The following is a 16,206-nucleotide window of genomic DNA, read 5'->3' on the forward strand; positions in this document are numbered from 1 at the left end:
TTAACCTAATGAATGACATCTATGGGTCACTTGATTCTATTTTCTTTTTCATAGAAGCAAATGTTCATTACTTACCTTAGCTGTTTGAAGTATTCTAGTGACACACAATGTAGTTGTCTCAAACAGTAAAGAACAAATAGTGTTTACAGATTCTGTTTTGCAGATTGCATAGAGGTAAGTGGAGGTAGCATGCCAGTGCTAAAATTAATAATATATCAATTCAATGTTATGGTTGATCATTTCAAAGGGGGTAAGGGAGCGGGGGGGTGGGGGGGGCGCAAGGAAGTTGAATAAGTCAGAGCTACATTCCATGTAATCATGAGGTAGTATCATCCGGTAGATTTAACTTGGTAGGGAGGATGGATTCCTAACTTATATGTTTGTATTTCCTTTTATACTAGAAGTAACAAATGCATTTTGGAATAAAATACAGTTAAAAAGCTTTTAATTTCTCTTGATGTGGAGAAAAAAGGTTCTTTGTGTAATCAGAAGGACTTAATCTGCTATTAAAGATAATGGAGTCTAAGGCATTTAGCAGTCTTCATGGAGAACGATAACATCTTGCAGGGCTGGACCTGAAATGGTTCTGCCATAATCCAGTATTTAGCAAACACAGCACATCTTTGATCAAGATCTGAATAAAGGACATTGTGAAACTATTCCTATTTTTTCATTATATTTCTTTTGAAAAGAGAGGTGGAGAAGGTTGTAGCTTACTATATAGATCTGTCTGAAGATACAATTTCATGGCTAATTTTTATTTTAAAGCTATATCTTTAATTTTGATCATGCATATTTTTCTTGGCTGAGGTGGGTTTTTTCCTTTCCTTTTTCCCCCAATACATTAGCACTAGAGGGATGTCTCCTTGTTAAGATGAGACATCATGAATAGCTGCATTCTGGGTGAGGCCAAAAGGAAGTATGAGGGTGAGCTGGAGTGATTGCCAACATTAGACATTTACTCTTCACTACCGTATTCATTGTATAATCAGTCAAGATTATTTTATTCTGAAAAAATGCGAAGAATTAATCTGAACCTTTTTGTGACTCACCATATCCCTGCTATTTGGTTTTGTTTGTCTTTTTTTTTTTTTAAACACTCTGGAAGACTTATCTTGTGATGAGTCACCAAGTCCTTGTTACCTCTTGACATTTTCAGCATTTTTCCTTTTTTGTCTGTCAGTCTGAGTGGGTTTTATGTGAGTTTGGGGTTTATTTTTCTTTTTTGTTTGGTTGTTGTTGTTTTTTAAATTTTCTTCCTAAAGAGGATCTTGTCAGACCTTGCTGATACCCATTTTGATAAAAATGTGGAAATGATCATGTAGTATGTGACATGAATGGTCTAATACTGTTACCTGCTTCAAGTCGCTGTTGATTGCTATGGTCAGGTACAGAGGGAAAAGGAAAAAAAATGGTAGATATGGGCAGAAGCTGGCAGAAATGAGCAGGACCCAAAGGATTATTGGATTTCTGTGATGTTAGATATGGAAGTGTTTCAGTGTGGAATTAGGGAGCTCTTGTAGTTACTGTCATTTAAAACTCTCTGCAGTTCTGGGGCTGATCAAGCCTGCAGGGAAGTATCAGACCTGGAAAGAGCTCTCCAAAACTGAAGTTTTATGCATGTGGCTAAAGCAACTGGACACTGCTGGAGTGAAGATGATTGTGGGATATCATGTACGGAGACTAGAAAGTGGCTGGCACTGCTTTGTTGTTTTCATAGAATGGTTTCCAATGGTTTCCAAACCATGGTACCTGACCCAAGCTTTGTTTAACTATAGAGAGTGTTTTTCTGAACTGTGAAGGAATTCTTTCTTGCTTTTGCATGAGACTGCACAAATTTTAATCTTTCCACAGCCCAGTTAAGTATTTTTCTCCTTGCTCATGGATGTTTCCTCTTGAAGATAGCAGTTGGCCCAAGAAAAATAGTATTGGTCACTAGTCTGCTTCACGTAATTATTAAGAAGTCTGGAGAGTTGAGCTTTTCATCTTTATCCAAAGAGATTGCCCAGGAAGTGCAATTTGTGGCACAGAGACTAATGTTTCTCATCATGTATTTCCCAGCTCAAAGTCAAATACATGCCTAAAAACTGTTGTAGGAAGCAGCTGAGACCAAGGATTTGTTTCCCTGAAAAGTGCCTTCAGTAGTAGACTATGGACTTGTAGTCCTCACCAAGGCTTGCCAGGACAGTACCTTTCTGTAAAGCAGCACCCATGTAACAATAATTTGTAAAATTGAATTAGCATGCAACGATTTGTAAGGAGTATTTTCTACGATTAGTGGTCCAATGCTCTCAGAGTTCTTATATTCCAGGTAAATAATTTAAACGTTCCCCCAGCACCACTTCAACATACCAAGTTTTCTTGATAAAGCCTTTGAAAGAGGCAGCACGTTCTTCTGTATTGCTGGTGGTGATTTGCCATTCACAATCTTAGTGAAACTGTTCTATGTATTAATGGTTTGACCTGTACAAACCATCCTTTCTGAAATTGCAGGGGCTTGCTAGCTAGCATGTAATGTTGGTGCTATTGACCCTGCGCATTTATTTTTGGCTGTGTTTGTAATTATTGAGTGAAAGATTTGAGGAAACAATGTGAGGTTGGCCACAGTTTATCTTCACTTCTTGAAGTAACACAGACACCTCAGGGAGTGACATGATTTTTGGTAACATTTTACTGTGTTGGAACACAGATGGGGCATTACAGACAGCCTTCAGTTTTGAAACCTTGCAGATACCATCTAAATGCCAAGCTTTGGAGCAGAAAAATATTCATTTATATATAGATTAAACATGTGGTAATCAGAAGTGCCTCACAATTAATGCCACTAATTGTGAACAGCTGCATTGTTCTACTTGTTAAAGCTCCTGCTCTCCCAAGAATACATGTAGTTGTCTGATCCAGATATTACTCATGGGTATATCTGTATGCTTTTTTAGGGGATACAGAGAATCATTTGAGGAAATCAGTGCTTGATTATGTTATATCAAGGGAGTGGAACGTATAAGCAGACTCACAGACCATTAAAAAAATAAACCAACCTAATTCTTGCACAGCAAATTAACAGTAACTTGCCCTGGTGATCTTTGTTTTGGTGTATGAAAACAGTGATTAACTCCTTGTAGGTTTTAGGTCTAGCTGCAAAATACACAATGCTGCTACAGAAATACATAATCTTCTATTTTTATTACTATTTTTTGTATACTGTGTTTGACTGCTCATTATTCAAAAGGGGAAAAGATGTCTGGCCGAATCTTGAGACAGTTTACAAAGGAGCAGGTGAGAATATTGAAGGGCAAGGCACTCAGATGTGTCAAGATAAGCTGTCTCTGTGTTAGGACAATTCTCTGGCCCTTTTCCATGGAGTTAGTAATCTAGGCTCTATGAGGCATTATTAAAAGAGGTAATAAAAAAGGTAATAAAAATAATAAATAACAATAATAATAATATAAAAAAGAGGTAATAAGTTTAGATATGGGAGAATTATTTTTTTCCCCCTCAGAAGTGTTGCTCCTCTCTTAGTGGGTAATAAATTACTTCTCAAATTTTGCCCACTCTGTTTTTATGCCAGCTACAGTCATTGAGGTAGAGCAAGCCTGGCCTATATGGACAGTCTGAAAGAGTTACTGGAGTTACTTGATTCACTGAAAAAATGTGACCCTTTAAATTGTATGTATCAGCATCTTCATCCAGCAACTGAATAGGATTTTAAGTGATATGAGGGTATGAGATGCTCAAGCATCCTCTCCCCAGGCTGAGAGGAATTGGCTCGTACTTGACAACATTTTTTAGTGTCTTGGATTGTGTATTTTTGTTAAGAAATATACTGTCAGCATAAAGGACATAAAATTTGTCATGACAGAGGTAGTCTAATTGATCACTTTCTTTGTGTTTTTTTTTCCCAAAAACTGCTCTGTTTTACATTTATTTATATAGCTAGAGATACTTGTTTTGTACTTGTTACTTTAAAAGCATTAAACCTAGGATGATTGAATAGAGATGATAAAGTAGAAGGCGACTTACTATGCCATAAGAAACCAGTAGCAAGATGCAGGCAAGTATCCTGGGTATTCTCTAGCCTTTTCTATAATGCTAGTGCATAGCTATAAAAACAGTTGGTAGTAGCAGCTAATGTCATTGTGTGCCTGTTGCTGAGGAGTGTTTTATGCCAGTGAGTGTTTGAGTACTGGAACACAAAGTTGAAGAATTCTTTTACCATGATGGAAACCAGTCTTGTCATCGTCTTTGTCATCATGCTGCCTGTGCCTTCTTTTTCCTTTGGGGTTTTCATTAGAGGAGGCCTTCAGCAGCCTCTGATTCAACTGCACAAATTTATGTCAAAAAAAGGAGACCAAGAGCAAAGCTGTCAAGTTCTCAAAATAGGAAATAAAAGGGAAGCCTGCACTTAAGCATGAGGAGCTTCACTTTGGAGCTTTCATGTGCTTCATGTGCACTGTAATTTTAAAAAAAATACTGCACAGATCTGATTTGACGGGATTACTAATTTACAAACAGTCTGATAGAAAACTTGAGGTTGGCAAGACTGTACTATTTGTAGTGTTTTGAGACACTCATCAATATTTTTTTCTTCCCTATGTTAGTAACTGAAGAAAACTGTTAATAGGAAGATACTAGAAAGTCAAGAAAACAATGACTCTGCAAATGTTAGGCAAATCTTTTTTGCTGCTGCTTTTGAGTCTCCAATGCTAGTGTTAAGTCAAATGTCCATTGAATTCAATAGTTTAATGGGATTGCCAGAAAGACAGCAAGCTTGAATAATAGTTGTTCGACCCAGGTCCAAAAGTTTTCTAATCAAAAAGTTTCTAAAGCAGTTGGTTTACTTCCCAGAACCTGAAGTAGCCTTGGGATTTGGCCGTTGCCCGGCAGTCATGAGTGAGCAGTGGTGCTTCCTGCGCTCCTGGCCGAGTCTAGATAAATGAAAAAGCCTGCATTTTGGAAAGCTGAAACATTCCATAGAATATGACTCTTCTTACCTGTGAATTTGAATATTATGTGAATATATTTGAGAGTGAAATGTTGGTCTCCATTTTCATAAAATGTGGAGGGTTTATATTTGATATATCTGGGTTGTATGACATGCTTAATGGCATATATTTCAAAAGTTATTTTGAAAATTGACTTAATCTTTCTCCTGTTATCCCAAAAATAAGACTGGGAAAAGAATAATTTTCACTGTGCTCTCTACTAGGGGTTCCCTGTGGTTCCATATCTGGTACTGTACAGGCAGCTTACCTGATCCAATGCCAACCAAGTCCATACTACCTCAGTCCACAGTGTGATCTGTGTCATTTCATAAACAATCATTATCTAATTTTTTAGGTCCTGCAAGTGATTTTACTTTGTCTCTATTTGACTTCTTGTTTTACAAATACAGAATATGCCCTACACCTGTTGTTTTCCTTTGAAAAACATCTCTCCACCATTCATGATTTATGATGCTAACTTGCAGGCATCCATTAATTATAAAAGGGTATCTGATGATCTGTCAAGGGACAGTTGTCTCTAAATGGATTAAAAGAAACTTACATGATTTAACAATGGGCTGTGTTTTTAATATACTGAAGATGGTTCAAGGTAGCTCAAATGGGCTAAGCAGTGTGTTTAGTACCTCTGCAGGTAACTGTTTTGTTTCTCGATTTCAGATAGTTACTTTTGCACCTCCGTGAATGTGGGGTGTAAAGAGTAGAGGGGGGGGAAAAAAGACAAAGTAAATACGTGAACTGACTGGTGTTGTTAGATAAACTGTTCCTAAGCATCAGGCAACAAGAACAAATGACACACTGTTTAAATAAAACCTGTCCTCTACCATGCAAGATCATCTCTCAGCTGTTCAGAATCAAAATTGCAGTGTCCTGACTCATCAACAGGGCTCTTAACTACCTTCCTTTGGTAAAGAGTGGAATGAAAAGAAATTAATGATGGGCTATTTGGAGGATAAATGTCTTGCTGAAATATAGTGGTAGTATCATGAAAGCATATTAGCATCATGAACATGGGCTTTTTGGTAATGCAGGGAAAAGCAGACAGGTTTTCATGTATATGGGATTTTCTAGAGGCCTGAAACAGATAATTACAAGTTGAGAGCCTTAGCTCCAAATGTAACTATGTATCTGTTACACCACCTAATAGAAAAAAAAAAAAAAAAAAGTTGTAGCTGCTGAGTCAAATTAATATCTCAATTCTGTAGCTCTACTCTTTTGGGGTCTTTTTAAAATTATTATTTATTTCCCAGTTTTTGAAGAATTACTGCATTTGCAGAATTCCAGGGTATTGTCAGTAGAAAGTCATGTCTGTGGCACAAGACCACAAAACCCTGTGAGGTAATAAAAAAAAACCATATTGTGACTGTCATGTGTTGCTCACTTACTTTTGTCTTGCTGCATAGCCAAAGTATGAATTGCAGCATTGTGAAAAATCTCAGCAAGTTTTGTGACCGTAAGATGTTTTGCATCTGTTTTGCATCAGTGATTGGTTGCCCACAAAAGCAGTTAATTGCTTTGTATGTTGTGAGCATGTAGTGAATGTTATTCCCTACGTATTTTGAGCTGCGAAGGGTAAAAGCTATTTTCCTAAGCTAGACTGTGGGAAAAGAAAACTCTTTAGTTACCTGGATCAGTCGGAGTCAGATGGGATTATTAAGTCTTCTCTCTTTCACAGTTGTGACAGAAGAATTACAACACTGTTTTATACACCTTTACTTAATCAGTGTTAAAGTTTCCAGTATAGTTAGTTCCTTATCCACTTTGTTATCTACAGGAATTAACTCTTTGAGATCTCTGCTGCTTTTCCTCCTTTCTTGACTAGTTCTTTCAGTAAACAAAGTATTTTCCAGCTACAGCTCTTACTCTGGCAGTTGCTTGTTGACTTCCCTTTCCCTTAAAGGTGTGGTGAGACCATTGGCCAGGCTAACTTCAGGTCTTCTAGTTGCAATAGTTGGAAGTTTCCTTATAAGAATTATTTCAAACTGAAGTTGTTATATATCTAAAGCTATAGTAGACAGCCATGTCAAAACATAAATAGCTTTTCTCAGCGTGTTAGACCTGCAATATTTTCTGCCAAGGCAGTGACCTTAAATATATAAACATATAAACAATACATGGAAATTATAAAGGACAACAGAAGTGAGGCTCTGTAGTGTAAAATTTACCTACTTCTGGCAAGTGCATGTTCATTAAATTGATCTTGTAATAATTCTGTCATGTGCTTTATAGTGCTTTAGCACTGTTGTCCACAGCCACTACTGCTTTCTGGTGCATCGCAATGTGGTTGAGACAATGTACAGCTCCAAACACACAGATGAAAATTCCAAAGTTGTAGTATTGGGTTGCTCATATTGTTCCTGTATCATTGTGAGTTGATAAGAAGTGGGAGGTGTGAGGAAGCAGCTGGGATTAGGCCACAGACGCCTGGGCAGCGCTTCTGAGCGATGAGAGATGCAGCTTCCCATGCTGGTGACCTCCTGAAGGACATGGCTCTTCTTTGGCATTGCTGCCTGATCCCTGGGAAAGAGCTTTAGTCTCATTTTGTTAATTATGCTTCCACTACTTTTCTCAGTTTTTCTGGAAGCCGTGGATGGGTGAGCTGCTTTGCAGATGGTATACTCAGGTCCTGTAACAAATAAAATATGATAACCTAATATGTCTCTAAATTGCCAGATTCTTCATTTGAGAGGAAAAAAACACTGATATAGATGCTCATTCCTAAGCATTTACTTAAGGGGAAAATAAAATAAAAATCCCACATAAGGATATGTTGAGGATTGGGGATCTGTTTGTCATGAATTTCCAGTTAAAAGAGAAATGACTGCACTGTCAAGCTTACTGGGGCTGTGTTTTAAATAAAGGAGGTAATTTAAACATTAGTCACCGTATTTCAGAAAGCACTGGAATGAATAGTTAAGTGTTTAGTGTTGAGTCTTTGAAATTATAACCTAGAAGCAGCATGAAGTTGAGCTTTTTTATATATTTTTTTGAGGGCTTTGGGTGACTGACTAGGTCTGAAAGTCATTTAGGCCTATGCTTTTAATTAAGCTGGCTGTTTTTAAAAGGTAGCTTGCTGTGTTAGAATTAGTATCTAATAAGCACTTCTAAAGAAAAGAAAATTTATAAATTCCAGTTTATTAAAAGCCTGGCTGTGGTTTTTTTGTCTCGTTATGTACACTTAACTGTTACGTGGATACTGTTACTTGGCAAGACAACTTAAGGAAAGCTTAAAAAAAAGAAAAAAAATCAGATTATAACAAGACATAACTAATAGAAATTACCACCATTGGTGAAGGTAATGTGTAAGGGGTCCTGTATACAAGACGTTAGTTTTCCTGCGGCTTGAAAAAAAAATTCCTGCTTACTTGACTCAGCTCATGCTGAGCTACTGTTTGTGTATAGGCTGCTCTGTGACTTTTCTAGGACAGCCAGGATTGATCTACTGCATAGGATTGTAAGACACTGGCACAGACCCTGTGGCACTGGGGGGGTTTTACCTGCTTGAACCCTGAGCAGGGAGGGCATGGGCAGGTATGAACAGATATGCCCCCATGTCCAGAGTTGGTCATATGTGTGGGCTCTCAAGGTTTCTAAACCTTCTGCCTTATGGGAGCAAAAAGCATGTTTTTTCAAGTCTCTGTCAAAAGGTAAGTGAGATAAATTCCACAGTATTTTTTCCTGAGCTTTTTGTTTGGTTTTTGGTTTTGCTTCAATAGAATAAAATATTATCTGCCTGCACTTAAACTCTCTTTACAAATGCATTTGGCAGGGTTGCCACAGACCACAGGAATGAGACTATGAGCAGTGGTTGCCTTTGGGAGGTCTTGAAAACAAGTAATTCTTTGTGGGTAGGAATACCAAAATAGAGGGCAGCTTGTTTCTCTCCTAAAATGTCAGCGCTGTTTATTTTAACACATAATGATGAAATCCCAAACTTTATTTAAATTTAAGAGGAGGGACCTATGTTTGATTTGGACAACTGCCGAATAGCCAGTAAGGCAAGAACATAATTTTTCTTGCTGTTACCTGACCTAGAGCTTTGTCATAATCCAGTGGGGGAGAACACCATGTGAGGATGTAAAGGCATTATGTAGTGTATACCAAATGTAAAGGTAAAATGCGGACACACATGTTATTTATGGTAATTCTCCCCCTTGAAACTTACTGACAATGTAGAATCTCTTGAGAGTCACTTTTGAGTTAATACTCCCAGGCTAAATATAATGAAGAAAGGTGTTAAGTACTATCTCAAGGTACTATTCTGTCAAGAAACAAATATTATTCAGCATACTTTGTTAAATATACCTCATCAAAGGGCATGAAGCCCCAAAAGATATAATTTGTATAAAAATAGCCCATTTGACTGAAGAGATCCTTTTCTGTCATTTCAGACACAAATGAAGCATCCACAGAAACTCTTTTCAATATTTTGCTTATGTGAAGACAACTGTCTCACACTGTTTGAATTTTAATGCATGAATAATCACAAGTTTTCAGAAAAAATGAATTGGTTGCAGAATTGGTGTTCATACTAGGACTCCTGGAGATGTATGGTATCTGAAATGGCATTATGCATCCCATCTGGGTTTGAAGTTGCTATTTGCTCTCTTAAGCATGTGGTCAGCACTGAAGTCTGCATTGTGATTGTAATTAATATTTCCATATTTTTCATAATTTGATATGGTTAACTAAATGAAAACTAGCATAATAAACTAGAACAAAAAAAAAATTACTTAAGAAATAGACTGTTGTTGACAGCTGTCTGCTGGCATGTTAGCGAGCATGATGACCAAAGTATAGATTTGAAAGGATTATTATGTTTCTTAAGTAGAAAGAAAAAAAGAATTACCTGCTTTTTGCAATTACTGCAATAGATTCTAGTTCTCACAGAGTAGTACTTAATGATAATTTTGTTATTTCTGCTTTTCCATATGTATGGGCACAGGTTTCCAATGTGAAGGCCACATGTGCCTGGGACAGCAAGATCAGTGCTGAAGCACTGATTTAATGACTGGTCTTGCCCAGACCAGTGTGTATGTTTATACTAACTGTGGGAAACATTAAGTTAAAGTAAGCTATATTAGTGTATGTAAGGCAACAATTTCTGATGGTGTATAAATTGCCCCAAGAAGCAAGCTTAAGAATGTTTTTGCTTTTTTATTTTTGGGAGCCAGAGCAAGGTTGGTAAGAAATGAATTATGTTTGTGATAGAGAAAGGGCTTAGGTCTATGGAAAAATTAAATATATTTGGATTGTTCTTTTTTTTTTTTTTTTTTCCTTCTTTTTTTCCTTCTGTGCTTTGCATTATATCTGCGTTTGTTTTTGTTCAGATAACCCCTGGTGAAAGTCATGGCTTGTTGTATATATTAAATGTTTTTTCTTGTCATTTTTCTTCATGAGTTGGCTAATTTATGGAAAGCAAATGCGTTTAGCTGTCTGCCCTGACAACTGACTGCTCTCTAGAAACAAAGTTCAGCAAATGAACAGAATTGCAGGTTACAGTGGCAGAACTGCTAAAAGCTTAGGTTTTTGGAAAGAAGATCTGACCAGAGGCTTTTCAGGGCTCAAGCATCTGCTGCCAAAACTTGTGTCCTGATTCATCAGCTAGGAAAAAGGAGTTAGCTTTGAAAATGAGAAGGGTGGGAAAAATATCTGCCTCTCTTCCTTCCTCCTTTTAGAAAGAAAGGTTCAGTTCACAACAACAAATAATACAGTTTTGCAGAATCATCCAGCCTTGACTTTGGTTCAGCAATGAAAGCTTTGCAGTTGTATTTCACACAAGAGTTAATGAGCAATCCTTTAAGTTACAGAGATAAAAAAAATCCCAAACACAAGAGCTGTTAATACTGGTGTTGTGTGCTCCATTTGGGGATGAGAGGCTGAGAGGCGCAGTTACCTTCTTGTGATTTTTCTGTTGAGTTTGGCAGCTGTTTTCTAAGTTGTGAATATAATATAGTGCCTTTACTAAGGGGCAGATGGACTGGGGATGGTGGGACTTCAAAAGGAGTTCACAGGAGAGACTGATCTTGAAACCTCTTTTATATTATAGGTTTAGTGAAGATTAGGGATATATTGACTGAGGGTAGTGCCTTCTGTTATGTGTCCACACTCAGGATGGCTGAGAAAAAAAATCTTGCTTTGCATTGAATTTACCTCCATAATGCTAATTATTGAGATTAGTGTTTTAATTGGTGATCTGTCTTTGGAGATGATTTACCAAATTGTTTTAATTGCAGGAGCATGAAATACTGTAGCTTTATCTTTAATGATTGGCTTTTCCAGTTATTGGTAATTATGAAAGGGTTCTGTTGAGTTGCATGTGTCTTTTTTTTTAAATTTATTTTTAATAGGACAAATACTTGGAAAGGGGAATGAATAAAAGGAGAATTTGAAGAATGAGTAGTTTTTTCTGGGCATGTTGCTTACAATGAAGAGGAGACTAATTCATTTTCCTAATAAGGCTGCACTGAAGTTGGAATGTTTTGAGTTGCATTAAATGTCACAAAAGTGTTCATCGGAGAGGAATGACTTGTGGTATGTTTAGAAAGCAAATTTGATAATGGTTGGTGGAAATGAACTGTGTGCACAGGCTAAATATAGCTTTTTTTTTTTCCTTTTTTTTTTTTCCTTTTTTTTTTTTCCCCTAAAAGAACAAATGGCTTGGTAGGAGAAGCCTGTGCAAAAACTTTGTGCACTTTCATTTTCAGCATTAGGCTGTCAGTAAGTGGTGGCTGTTCCTTTTGTTTCCATTGTCTATAATAATTCATAAGAAACTCAGAACTGTAACCATTTGCCAAGGTCTTCTGTGTGCATTGTTTATAATAAGTATTTCCATGGAGCTTTTATGTCTTTGCTTTGTATGTAATTGGAAATATTGCATAAACTAATATACTGAACTGCTAGTTTTAAATGATTCAGAAAATATCCTGCTTCAACCCATCCTACTTTTTAGTAAGTACTAACAAGGCAAGTGTGTCATCTCATTTGGAAAGCCTTTATCCTCAGTTATTCATAGATTCAATGTGACCAAACCAGCGTGAAATCCTAATGTATTTAATTGCTAGATGACAAGTAAGAGCTAACAGCTAAGTAAGTGTACAAGATTATGCAGTTTAATAATGTTTTTGCTATGCAATTTGGTAGTATCTATCAAAATACTAAGGAAAATAGCCCTGAAGGAAGTATTTTGTTAAGTGTATGTGTCAGATATGTTTTTCTTTTCAGCTTGAAGTGCACATTTCCTTCTGCATTGTCTTGTCTAACCACAGTGCATTTTTTACATTCAGATCTCAGTGGCTTAGTTTGCTGGGTGAGCATTTTCTTTATATGATAAGGGATAAATAATTATTTTTAGTCTGATTATGGTCTGAAGTCAACAAGGCCAAGTTAAACTGTTTGAAGTATGTCTGGAACACACAAATTTATGCCCTTGTTTCAAGTATGTTTGGGGGAAATAAAGTAATGCTGTGCTGTCTGACTCCAATGTTAAAAGAACATAGGGAACATTTCAGTTATCAAGCCTGGTTTCCACCCATTTTATTTTTTCTTCTTGTATTATTTTTTTTAAGATTAATTTTAAACAGATCATCTGGGAATAGTAATTTGAAATCACTTTTGCTCCATGCTATATTGATGAATGTAGAGCAATCACATTCAGTGCAAACTCAAACTTTATTATTTTTATTTAAAAAAAAAAAAGTTTCCTCTGTGAGACTGAAACTTCAAGGTCTAGCATTAGCAAAGGGAAGCTTGTTTTTTTTCTTAAGCATGAAATATGATAGTTGGCTTGAATAATTCATGTCTTTCTACTGGTTGCTGTTAGAACAGTTTAATAAATACTCTCAACATTCCAAGTTACTTTATTTAAAAATGTATACATAAGATGCAGAGCAAGATGCATGTTTCCTTCTAACTCTGGTCTTGAAAAAGAAAGAAGTTTTCATATATGTTACCTCTCTTTTTTGTTGTTGTTGTTGTTGCTGCTGCTGCAAATTGACAGTTCTGCAATTAGGAGTGATTAATGATGCACCCCAGTGCTTTGGAGGGCCGGAGGTCAGTCTACTCATAGCCTGCACACTCGGTGGGAAAGGGGAGAACAGACTTACTCCCCAGAGCAGACAAAACCCTTTCTCTCTGTTGAGAATTACTGTTGATGTGGACATAATGTGTGTCCTCGGCACTGCACAAATGGTGAAGAAGGCGAAGTGCAGAAGATGCTTTTGTCACGAGGTGGGGTTTTTGTTTTCAGGGTGGTTTTTTTGGGTTTTGTGTTTCCTTCCAACAAAGCATATGGGTTATACGTATCTCTCTCTTTTTTTCAAGTTAGCTACTGACCTTGCATCAGGATTGATGTTCCTGGAATCTGATGAGTCCTAAGGGCCAAATGGCTTTAAGAGAAGAAGTAAACATTTTTAATATATTCAGAAAAAACATAAAAATAAAATTGTTAAATGGGCCAAGTATGCCTAATTCAAATGTTGCTCTACATGTTTATCTTGTGTGAAATAGCAAGACTGGTTTACACAATGGAGGTCTTTTAATTAAATTGTAACCTCTCTTAGCTGATCTCCATTAAGAAAAACTTTTTCCCTCCCTGGAAAATTGTCTTTTGGAAAATGAGAATCCAGCCTCAATTCTTCAAACCCTATTTAGAAGATTCATCAGAAATCAGGACTGTGTCATTTCAGGCAGGATATGATTGCTGAGTCCTGGATCATTAAGGATTCCAGCTTCTCTGAGCAGCTACCAAATATGGCTAGAAACGTTCTGAAGTAGGGCAGGAAGCAGCTTTTCTACCAAAACAGCAATAAAATACTCAAGTGTATTAACAGCAATGTTTTCAGACAAGATGTCAGCGTGTCAGATTTTTTTAAGTTTTGTGTGTGTGTGTTTGCACGTGTGTGCAAATCTGAAAACAAAGAAAAATGTGTTGCCTGTTCACTTTAGGTGTAACAAAATCTGTCAACTCTTTATGTTCTTCATCCTTTGCATTGCCATTCTTCCTTTCTTTCCCACCACCCTGCAGTAGTTTCAATGCGCACGTTGTTGGGAAGAAATTTTTTTGCCAGAAATTTTTAGAGTTCAAGTGACATTAACCTTACCTCAGAAGACCAAAGACACTGCTAAAAATTTCTGTGTTATTTAACTTGTTAAGTCCTTCAGAAGAATTTTTGTTGCTGTTGTTCTAAAAGAAAGCTTTCTGGTTTAAGCCTGAATAAAGGTTATGCGCTGTTTAAAATGCAGTTTATCTGACTAGAGCTTTTGAGTTATGTTACATAGTTTCTTATGAAAGGATGAAAAACAATGAACAAATTGGAGCTGAAGTCTCCTAACTGGTGATATGGTTTTATTATACTATAAATCAAGTAGTACTTGACAATAGATGCTGGAGTTCCTAATGTTGTATCTGGATGAATTAATCTAGTTTGGTTTCTGCTTTTTCTATGTGTTATCAACAATGTTGCAAGCTTAATGAGTTTGTGTTTCCTTTAAAGGAAACAAAATCTTTTGTATATCTGTGGGTGGATGTGGTGATTTAGAGGGAAATGTTTAAACATTAAATAACTTTTTAATGATTATGTATATGTTCTTCCTTTTTCAGAGTGGCTTTCACATCAAAACCCGATCTTATTAATGTACCAAAGGTATGTTCATCATCACAACCTAGAAGTGTAGCATGTGGCACAAACTGTTACCCATCTATCAAACCCTGTTGTTGATAAGCACTGTAATTCCAACTTTCATTTCAGTGTAACTAGCTACATTTCTGTGTATTAGGTTATGAGTATAGCAGCATAGGAATCTTTAAGTTATTTCCCCCATTATGCCCCTAAGTAAGAATGGAGAAACCTGGCAAATTATTACTAAAAAGTTATCTCCCAACCCTTGGGAATATTTTTTTAGAAAGATGTTGGTAAAGTTTTTCCTCTATCCCTAAGAAAGAAACAGTAGTAGAGTTTCTTTGTGGTGGGATTTTTTTAATTTTTTTTATTTTTTTTTTTAAATGGGTGCTGAAATCTTCCTTTGTATTTGAAAGGTGCTTATCTAAATATTAGTTTCAGTGAACAATTTCCCTTACTTTGCTTAGAGTCCTGGGGAATTATTTGTTCTTGAGTTCTTTTAACGTTATGTTCTCAAACAATAGTTCTGCTGTTTGCAAATCTGAAAATGCTTACAGTGCACTTGAAAATCCTCCTCAGTGGACATAAATATTGTATAACATATTATTGTTCTGCTGACCATGATTTGAAAAGCCATAGTTTGGGAACTGGCATGTTAAAACATAGCTCCCAGGAAAAAATAAAACAAACCAAACCAAACCTGACCAAAACAAACAGAAAAAACCAAACCCATAACCCCCCAAAAAATCCCAAACCATATTTTTTAGTGTTTTAATCTGACAAGGGTATATAAAGACGTGGCAAGTTGATGGGGGTGCATGCAACTGGAAAAGCTCAGAATCCTGAAGCACTGGCCTCTAATGGTTCTGCTCTCAAGGGCCGTAGCAACAGGTCAATATGCACAAGTGTGCACGTACACACACACATGCCTTTTGTGTGTGGGGAATGTGCGTATCTCAAATTGGGTTTGAGAGGTGGAACGTGATTTTTTTTGTCCGAACAACACTAATATTTTCCCCATGAGTTGTTACCCTGTGGGTTTTGCACTACAGTAGCACTTCGGTTGGTCTTGAATTTGATTTGTGGGGTGTCTGTTTTGGAAGTGCTGAGAGGAGTTATCATCATGAGATTTCACGTTGGTCGTGTCTGCTGCATCGGTCCCTTTCCTGTACTGCACGGCTCGGTTTTCCCCGTACATTTCATGCTGCAGCCTTGATAAAACTTGCTTCTGTGCTTTGTGTCATGCTAGGCAGCTCATGTCCTCTGAGGATGGCAGAAACCCCTGCTGAGGAATGTGCATGCGTTTGCCGTGGTTTTGTGTGTTTCTTTTTTGTTTCTCATCTCGCATAGGGAGAACCTACAGAAGTAGTTAAGCCTGTGCCCATTGCCTCTGCTGTTGCACCCAAAGTCACTGCCACCGCGAGCGTGGCTTACAATAAGACACCAAGGCCGTTTGGAGCTGTAACCTCTTCCAAAATCACCTCCATCCCATCACCGTCCTCCGCCTTCACCCCGGCCCAGGCGGCAGCTCCGTCCCCGGTGGCGGCTGCCCCCCCGGCCCGGTTTGCTGCTCCCGGGCTGCATGT

General features: G+C 37.2%; 1 protein-coding gene across 1 annotated transcript in view; it reads left to right on the forward strand.

Annotated features, from left to right (window-relative positions):
- The window catches only part of PDLIM5 (PDZ and LIM domain 5), a 79,688-nt gene that overhangs the window by 55,709 nt on the left and 7,773 nt on the right, over positions 1-16,206 (forward strand). The window contains exon 4 of the mRNA XM_010001402.1: positions 15,975-15,997. Within this exon, the coding sequence (XP_009999704.1) occupies positions 15,975-15,997 (23 nt within the window). The remainder of the gene's footprint in view (positions 1-15,974; positions 15,998-16,206) is intronic.

This window comes from Chaetura pelagica, unplaced genomic scaffold (genome assembly GCF_000747805.2).
Source record: "Chaetura pelagica isolate M959 unplaced genomic scaffold, ChaPel_1.0 scaffold220, whole genome shotgun sequence".
Taxonomy (NCBI): Eukaryota; Metazoa; Chordata; class Aves; order Apodiformes; family Apodidae; genus Chaetura; species Chaetura pelagica.